The 9,581-nt window shown below is 42.6% G+C and overlaps 1 protein-coding gene across 1 annotated transcript in view; it reads left to right on the top strand.

Moving 5' to 3' along the window:
* The first annotated feature begins 282 nt into the window (after positions 1–282).
* srgap3 (SLIT-ROBO Rho GTPase activating protein 3) overlaps positions 283–9,581 on the top strand; it is a 42,656-nt gene continuing 33,357 nt past the window's right edge. The window contains 1 exon segment of the mRNA XM_017036738.2: positions 283–1,102. Within this exon segment, the coding sequence (XP_016892227.1) occupies positions 1,039–1,102 (64 nt within the window). The 5' untranslated portion in view covers positions 283–1,038.

The following is a 9,581-nucleotide window of genomic DNA, read 5'->3' as shown; positions in this document are numbered from 1 at the left end:
GGGGATTTCTTTGACTTTAACAGGTCAAAATCTGCTTCATTTCCTTTTTCTTCTTCTTCTTCTTCTCAGTTTCGATGATTTCAAGGCACAGATGGGAAGAGAACGAAAACCTTTGTAGATTTACCAGGTTTCAAATCAAGTTTGGTTAATATTTTAATTTAATAACATATACTGCATGTGTGATATTAAACAAACAAAAAACAACTTTCTGCAATTCTGCAAAACATCTGTTTTGCAGAATTTTAGAACTCGTTTTTTTATTTATTTTTATTATATTTCCAGGTCATAATGTTTTGGTCACGTGTGAAAACAGGAAAACAAACAGATCGATCAGACAGTTAGCATCCCTGCTAATCCACACAGCAGAACATTCCATAGGACACCTTGTCCTGTCAAGGAATTGCAGGCGATTCCTTCACGTGACACTTAAAGGCGGGAGTCGTTTTTTTAATAATTATTATGACGTGCGCGTGCATGTGCGCGTGACAAGAACCGAGGACTGCTCGCTTTGGACAATATGATGAGTCACGTGACTGCTTCTTGAATTCCCGTCTCCCTGCAGAGTCACAGGTCACAGTGAAAACTGTGTTCGTGCGCGTGCGTGTTCGTGCGTGTGTTCATCTTCTCCAAAGCAGCTCGGTCTGGTGGAGCAGTGTGTGAGGAGACTGGAGGAGACTGGAGCTGCTCCTCTGTACCAGGCTGTAGTTCGATCCTCAGCTCGCTGGTGTCTTTGTGTCTCTGTCTGAGACGGTGGTACCGGGATCGGAACCGCGGTTCCTCTGTCACACCGCCGGGAGAAGCGAAGGAGAAAACCCCGAGAAGAATGCAGCTGAATCCGACTGTTGCTGGAACCCTAACCCTGCACTGATTTCTCCCGTTTTTCCAACTCGACCTTTGAGCTTTTGTTCTGCCCGATGCACGGCCCCTAACTGGGGAAGGAAGAAGGAAGGAACACGGGCTGCAGACGAGCGCGGATCATCACCGGAGGAAAGTCGGTGCTCACCGGAACCGGACTCTGAGCCTGAACGCGGAGGAAACATGTCATCCACCAGATACAAGAAGGACAAGGAGATCATCGCAGACTACGAGACCCAAGTGAAAGGTGCGGTACGGTCTGGTGTGTGTGTGTGCATTGTCTCTGCGTCGAAGCCCGGCCGACCTGGAGCCGCTTCTATCAGCTGCTGCAGTTCAGTCTCCTGCTCTGTGTGGAAGACCCCCGTATATACACTGAAAGAAATACACGCGAGTACTAGAAGCGGGAATGACAAATACAACATGCAGTATATATATATTTTTTCCGTTATATTTTTTTCTTTTGTGCAATTGTTGCACAGCCTCTTCCCCTTGAGTCCACCAACACTTGTGCTGAATGCTGATTTGCCGTATTGTGGTCAGGATCCTGGTGCTGCATGTATGCTTTGTTGCCAGGTAGAACGATCCCAGCATCTGTTGAAGTCAGTGCAGGGTGGAATGGACGTATAGAGACTGATATGATGTCAGGTCGTTCTTTGACGATTCTGAGGCCGGTGTTTGACTTCCTGAGTTTTGGGTTTTAAAATTTGGCGTCCGGTCCAGTCTCGGTGGGCGACCTCCAGAACCAGAACCAGAACTAGTGGTTGGTGAGAAGTCAACTGATCGCTTTTTTTGTCTTGATTCTGATTCAGTTTCTTTCTATTTTTGTTTGAAAAAAAAACAACCCAACCCCCTGCCTGTCCATTTGGGGTGTATGTGGGCTACATGGGTACGGGCGGGTCAGGTCAACAAACCAGTTGGAGTCCATTGATGTGTAAATAAAGCACTGGTGTTGTTCTGAAGCTAACATTTGACCTTTCAATCCATCAGTACTGTTAGCTTTGCACCCACATGGGCCATGGAGACCATGGAGACCATGTGGGTCACATTTACCATTTTACCACTGCATCGTACCATGTGTACAAATGCAAGAAAGTTACTGGTTGTCCTTTTGTATGAGACCTGTGATTGGCTCCAGCTCATCCAGTGATTCTTTACCAGAATAAGCTGGAAAATTATGGAATTTGAAATACATGTGATCAAAATGTAATTACTTTAGGATAAATGACAACACGGAAATGATTAGGATAAATGACACGGAAATGATCCCAAGTTCATGGCAAACTTCCAGATATGGTCGGGGGGGAGTGGGGATCCAATAAACATTCCAAAGATGTGTTTGCTGTCACTCTCTCTACAGTTGGAGTAAATGAGTCTTTTTCAAACTTTAGAGAATTGAGTTCCGATCTACTGAACAGTGTTTTCATCTGATTACTGCCCCCTGAGTCACATGTTGGTAATTCAGGCAACCCTTGTTGGGTTTAGATCCAAGTGTGTCATAGAAAAAAAAGGTGCAGTTCCATAGATCCACGATGCGTTTGCTGCCTCTTAGTCCTCCACTGTAGAAGCATCTTCATCGCACAAGTTGTGTAGCTGTTGTGTTTGTAGACAAAGAGAGTGCTGCCCCCTACAGCCACCATCCTGATCAGCCTTCCATCATGAACTGTGTTATGGCCACAACCAGCCAGGGAGTTAATCGTAATGAAATTCAGACAGGAAATTGCACCTGTCTACGTCTGAGTTATCGCCCCATGGTTAATGTGTTCATCACCGAGGGGGCCACGTCCTCAGTCTGTCATTGATTGGGTCATAACAAGAATGCACGGCTGCTCCTTTATGTGCTCCAATAGATGGATGGCAGAGGAAAAACAAAACACACTCTGTTAACAACAAAGGAAAAATGGAGCCTGTAGCTGTGCGACGTGTAGAAGCTGCACAGTGATGTTTGTCAGTCACAAACATTTCCTCCGCTGCTAGTGTTCAATCTTTAATAGCCCTCGAAGCTGCTGGCCGAAGCCTTGGTCTCTGAAGGACCCCCGGAGATGGTGTTCATCTGATCCAGTTAGCTCAGTTGGCAGGTCTTTGCATTAGCATGTCAAAGGACTGTTCATGGTCTGAACACAGAGAGACTGACTGAGGAGTTTGGACTCTGATGTGGAGCTACTGTAAGAACCGTGTCATCGGCAGTTCTGCCTCACACTGTGAAGTGACAGGTTGAAAATCAGCACCGGAACTGAGGATACAGTAGGGATCCAGGATCTGAAGGTCCAGCTCCGGGATCTGAAGATCCGGCTCCAGATTATTTAAATTTGCCTGTTTGTGTGGCCAAAATAATATCCGTCTACATGGAGATGTGTTTATGTGCAAAACATTTATTAGGATAAAAAAAAAGTCTCCCTGATCTTAACACACTGTGAATCAGCCAAACCACAGATTGCTACAGGACGCAACACAAAAACCCCTGACCTCTGAATCCTATTAGTAAGTGCAAAGACACACTCACACACACTCACACACTCACGATGGGCTTCGTTTGTCCGTTTTATTGAATTAGTCCCTGTGTTTATGTCACGTTTGCTGCTCTGCACTTTGACCTGAGAGACAGCAGGTTCTCTTGGCTGCCTTCCTGATCCCACACCCTGCAATGAATCACTGATTAGTTAGACTCAGAGTGGAGTGGGTTTTTTTTTTTTGCAGCACTTTCATTTTCTGGCAGACTGATCCGTTGGCACTCGTGTCATTTCTGGACATTATTATAAATGAACATAGTTTAACAGTTTGGAGTTTAATTCCCAAAATGTTCATGATTATGAATCAGCCAGTGAACAGACCATTGATGATAAGTGATATTTAAATATAAAAAAAATCAACCTGCGATCTTTTTATTTCTTTAAATAATTCTACAGTTTTGTGTGTTTCTGAAACTCGATGCTGTTCTTGGTTCACGCTGTTCGTCTCTAGAGAATAGTGCAGCTCCTTGGTTACCTGTTTGTGTGATTGGTGATTTGCTAAGCAGCATAAAGCCGTGCTCAAACAGACTCTCTGGGAGTTGATGAAACAGCAGCGCTGAGTCACCGCCTCTTTCTGCTGCCAGCTTGAACGTCAACGCGCTGCTGAGAGAGAGAGAGAACATTTAGGAAAAAAAAACAAAAATGTTTGGGAACTGTTCAAGATGAGTTTGTTTGTGTCATTAGTCATTAGGATATTTGTTTTTTTCTTCTTTCATAATTGGGGTGTGGTAGAAAAGTACTTGGAGTGGGCCATATTTTTAACCTGATGGTTGGTGCTTTAAAGTCTTTAAAGACTTTGCCCTTTTGTGTTATTCTGCAGTTGTTTTGTAAATGTGATTGGAGTTTGTCTTAAATATGATGCACATATATTTTGTACCTTGAAAAAAAAAGTTTTTTAAAACAACATCCGTCAGTAGCTGTAGCAGTGGTAGAGTGTCCTGTCCTGTTGGACAAACGACACAGTGTTTATGTGATTTGTTTTTGTTGCAGCAGGAAAACAAAGAGTCATGTGATCTGCTTAAATAGAGTCACACATGCAAATGTTTGGGCTTTGATATGAGGAACAGTTTTTGTCGACTTGGTAAAATGTAATCGAAAAAAATGACTTCTTTAAATGGGTGTTTAAACAGAAAATATTAAATAATTATATATACAGTATATAGTAGAAACATAGACTTAGTTTTTTATTGTGTAAACGGACTGTTGTGAACACAGTCGTCTTGTTGTAAATTGAGACACAGTTGTGTCGACTTCACAGGATTTACACAGATAATCAGCTTTTCACAAAAGGCTGGTTTTTCCCGGCACAATGTATCATTTTATCCCGTCTTGAATCGCTCCGTTTGTCCCGGGCCTGGCTCCAGAATAAGTGGACAGAGAAGAGAGAAAAAGTAAAGAGAAAAAGTGTTTCATTCTCTGGATTTATTTGGTGTCAGTCAGTGAACTGGACCATTCACGTCTCATTACATCCAGTTGTTTGTGCTGAAAGAATCTTAATCAGCAGTGTCTGGAGAAGTGAGGCCTGCAGTGCTGTGATTGTGTTTCAACTTCAGTAATGCACTGTTGTCAGACTTTAACCCAGTTACAGAGCTGACACTGGAAACCTGCTCATTAAATGTTCTGCTCACCTTTCTGTCTTTCTATCTCACTGTTGTACTTTCGTTTCACCCTCACGTACAGCGGGCCTTCACTGAAGCCTGGCTGTGATCTACTGGTTGAACTATTTGTAAAATCTGAACAGTGAGATACCGCGGTCGATTATCAAAATTGTTAAAATTTCATTTTTGGTAAATTAAGACAGAGAGTCATTGCCCAACACCGTGTGGACGTACAGTGAATCACAGCAGAAGTCGATAAAACCAAGTCTGCATAAAAGCACTTCCTGTTGAGTGAAAGCGTCCTTAGAAACAGATTAAACAGAGCCGTTGTTCAAAAATAACTTCACAAGAGGAAAAACACTGGGTGAAGTCATGAGTGAAGTTGTCTGTGCTGCACCAGTGACTCAGTGTCAGTGACTCAGTGACTCAGTGTCAGTGTCAGTGATTCCTACTCAGTCAGTGTCAATGTCAGTGTCAGTCAAATGTTCTTCTTATTCCTTCAACCACACCTCATTGTTGGATCATTAAATTTTCAAAATAAAACGTCTTTCAGACTTTCTTCTCTTAGTATCAGAGTCTGAATGACCTTTGACCTGTTGGTTTGAAACATTGACAGATTATCTTTGAATGAAAAAAGTAAAGGGATATGACTGGATTTTTTAAGACTGAAATAAATTACTAAAACTGAAGTACTTTTTTTTTTACCGTATCCCACTGAGGCCCGGTACCAAATTTTTATGGAGCTACGAACCAACTACCTGGTTAAAATAATCTGAATAATCTTTTTTTTTTAACCTGTAGTCAACAATCCAATCAGAGGTTAGATTTCAGGGAGTGTCAACAACTTTTACAGAACTGTCTGTTCGTCTGTGTTTAATCATCAGATTTCAGCGAATCAAACAAAAAAAAAAAAAACCAAAAAAAAACAACAACACAATTTTCCTCCAATTTTATTGATTTGGAAAAACCTTAAAGTGTGATCATTTTCATATTAAAGGTCTGTTTTCCTTTTACCCATTAGCTGCACTTTATGGACCATAAACAAATAAATAATTCATTGTCTTTTTACCCCATCACAGAAGAAAGCCCTGAAGGTAAATCTCTGATTTTCTTTTTTATGTCGTACTGAACGGTTTACAGCGTCTACAGTCAGTGACCCCTCAATCTAATGTCAGACCCTGTGGTACTGTTCAGTGTATGTATGGTGAGATGCTAAATAAACCAACTCCTTTAGTCATTCTTTACCTTCACCTTATTCTACACAACACACACGTACATACGTCTCTGCTCACAGCTGCCACTTCAGCACATCCATCAGCCTCCACCCCTCTTCCAATGAGCAGCTCTCCAGGGACCGGGTCACACCCATGTTGCCATGGAGACACCTCCGAGCCGAGGTGGATGATGGATACGGAGAAAGATGGACGGCCTGAGTCTGAAGAGGCACGTTCCCAGTTGAGGCTCATGTTTGCAGCTTCCCGAGGCGTCGCTCTCCGGTAACGTTGCCATGCGATGAGGGTACGAACACCGGAGAGGAAATCGATGCTAGAGAGTGATGAGGGAGCTATGGATGATGTTTCATCTTCTGCTAGAGCAACAGGGAGGGGAAAAAAGTCTTCTTGTGATGTGTGTCTGAGGTTTTCTTCACTTTGGGAGACTTAAATAAACAGAAGGTTGGGTTGAAGCTGCTGCTGCTCAGGCTCACGCGTTTGACGGAGCGACGCCCGGAGCATTAGATAATTAGGAGGGAGGATTAGGAGTGAGGTGCCGTGTATGGAGTGACAGCTGTTATCCTGCTTTAGCTCCGTCTATCAGTTCCACCTATGCTCAGCCATTGATTGGCTGCTGCTTCTGGTTCTTATCTCTGAGTACACATGCAGTCTGGGATAATGAGAGACAAGTCCAGATAGAGACGCACGACACAGAAGTTTTCGCTTATTATCACAACTTAAAAACAGGCAGGATTAGGTCAGTTATTCACTCTAATTGACCATAGGTGTGAATGTGATTGTGAATGGTTGCCGGGGAGGAAACATGACGATGTGTGGACGATCCATTCAATCTGCTCCAGAGTTTGTCTGTTCAGATGATGATGTAACTGTAAAGTGTTTAAACTGAAAATCCCAAGAATAACCCCCCCAAAATCCATGCACAGAAAGTGAGTAGAAAAAATTAGTCAAAAAACTTGGTGATACAATACGTATCGATATCGCGATACAATTACAATATATTGCGATACTAAAGGCACGGCGATGTATTGAATTTTTTTAAAAAAACAATTTATTTGTAGGAAAACTGTTGTCATAGTAAACTTCAGGTTAGTAAAACTCATTTGAGAAAATAAATATATTTTAAATGAAAATATATTTGTAATACAAAATAAAAAGTCTCATTTAAAAAAAAATTAAAAAGTTAGCTAAATGACTATCTATGTTTTTTGCTGTATCACCTGGTGGTGAGAGCGCTGCATTAGTCCCCATGACATCGACATTATTTTTTTTTTAACACACTGATTTCCCAAAGCCCAGAGCTGAGTCTGTGCTTCTTAATGCGTCACTGAAACACTTTAATGTATTAATAAGCATGTAATTATAAACAGATAAGCCACACTCTTCATTAGACGCCATTATATGTGAGGGTCATATTTTAATTTTATTGTCCTGCAGAGAGATGATACATCTCCATTCCCCTCCTGCCCCCTCCCTCCCTCCCCCCCTCACTCCCTCCTCCTCTGGCAGCCTGGATTCTCCTCTCTGCAGAACATCCCTCTCATTTACTGCACTCCGATACTGGTTGCGTCAAGACGTCACGTGCTCCTCTCAAACAGCAACCTTGCAGTAAAATGCTGCACCAGTGGATCAGCTGGTGTCCTGGTCTGACTTCAGAAGGAGGAGTGCACTTTGTAATGTATGCATTAGTGCAGTAACTTCTTTTTTTGTGTGTTTTGAAAATCTTCTTTGCACCGGAAAAGATAGAAAAATGAACATCGCTAAAAAAAATACAGTGGAACCTCGAGATACGAGGATAATCCGTTTCAGGACCGAGCTTGAGTCATGTTTTCACATAAGAAGTAACAGAAAAAAATGAAATTTTGTGGATGTACTGCGATCATACATGTGTACTAGATCACTCATGCGGTCACTACGCTCATATTTGTTGACCCTCTACCGTCCTTACAGCTCACTTTCTTAGGACTCATCACCGAATAACGCACAAAATAGAGAGAAAATCACGTAGATAATAGAAGCGATGCTTAGGGAAGTCATTGAACACGTAAAGTGAACGAGTGAGATAAAGATAAGTCCAGATAAATCAGAGTGCTCGGCCACCTAGCGTCAGTGTCTGTTAGCGTGCTCGTATCTCAAATTATTACTCGTATCTCGAGGTTCCACCGTATGTCTGGAGGAAACCTGTTCCCTCCCCGAGACAGGAGGAAGTTCTACAGTATTTTTTAAATAAAAGCCCAGCACGTTTTTTTTTTTGGCTTGTTTGAAAGCGACAAGCTGTTGTCAAGCGGCGACATTAAAGGTTTAACTTGCCCTCTTGTAATTAGGGCAGTTGTGTCTTTGTAGTTGTTGCCAGGCAAATCCCCCGCATGATCCTGAAGTGCTCGGCTTTCCCTGAGTCCCGGCTGGATGTGTCTCTTATTTTCCTTCACAAACGAACGGCCGACAATCTCTAATCAGCTCTGATTAAGTCTGTTGAAAAGCTCTGCTTCAGAGTCTCGGTTCAAAGCGTTGGTGAAACGGTTAACCTGTCATAACTGCTGAGTTCTCCCAATAAATCAGTGACGTTAACGATTCCATGAAAGAGTCTCACATGTTTACGCTCAGTAACTCGACGCTCGCGGCGCGGGAACATTTTACAAAAATCGTAAAAACCCAGAGCAGCGCAGCCAGAACTGGGTCAGTCAATTTCAAAAGGATGTCAAACCAACGACCGTCTGTTAGGAAGTGGAACACGGTCCAAATAATATTTATTTGGAAATCCTACAGATGGTGAAATGACTTGTATATATTTTTAGCGAAGGTAACAAAACAAATGACCAGTTTCGGAGCTGTTGGTTATCCATTTTGCCGAAGAAGAAGAAGAATTTGTGTCGATTATTTTGTTGATGTTGTGCTCACAGAAAAACAATCATTCAGGCCGTTTTCTAGACCTTTACGGCACCCAGCGCCCCCAAATGGATCATAGCGGGGTCTCTTAACATCGAATAAACCAGAGTGAGTAAAAGAGCTGGGAATTCTCAGGGAATAAATCTTCAGTCGCTCATGGTTTCTTGCAGGGAAGGGCTCACACTGCTTCGCTCTGCGTGTGACCTATTTTTCAATCTCAGAGCTGGTGTTTTTTAAAAAAGTCCCTTATTTTGTAAAATGTTTTCTTTTCTTTCTTTTTTTTTGACGTGTATGGCAGGATTGCTATTTTCTGGAACAGGGGGTAAAAAACAAACAAAACAAAAACATTTCAAACAACAGATGCATGTTTGCAAAAGCCAGACACGTCTGACAGGAGCGGCGCAGTAAAGTGGGCGTCCGTCCCTGAGCTCTTGGTTCGGAGCAACTGCTAATCACTGGGCTGCAAGCCCACAGTGCTTTGAGGCAAGGGAAGGCCCCTGGAGGAG

The sequence above is a fragment of the Cynoglossus semilaevis genome, chromosome 11 (assembly GCF_000523025.1).
Source record: "Cynoglossus semilaevis isolate Cse_v1.0 chromosome 11, Cse_v1.0, whole genome shotgun sequence".
Taxonomy (NCBI): Eukaryota; Metazoa; Chordata; class Actinopteri; order Pleuronectiformes; family Cynoglossidae; genus Cynoglossus; species Cynoglossus semilaevis.
The sequence above is the reverse complement of the archived record's forward strand: the minus strand, read 5'-3'. Positions and strand labels throughout refer to the sequence as shown.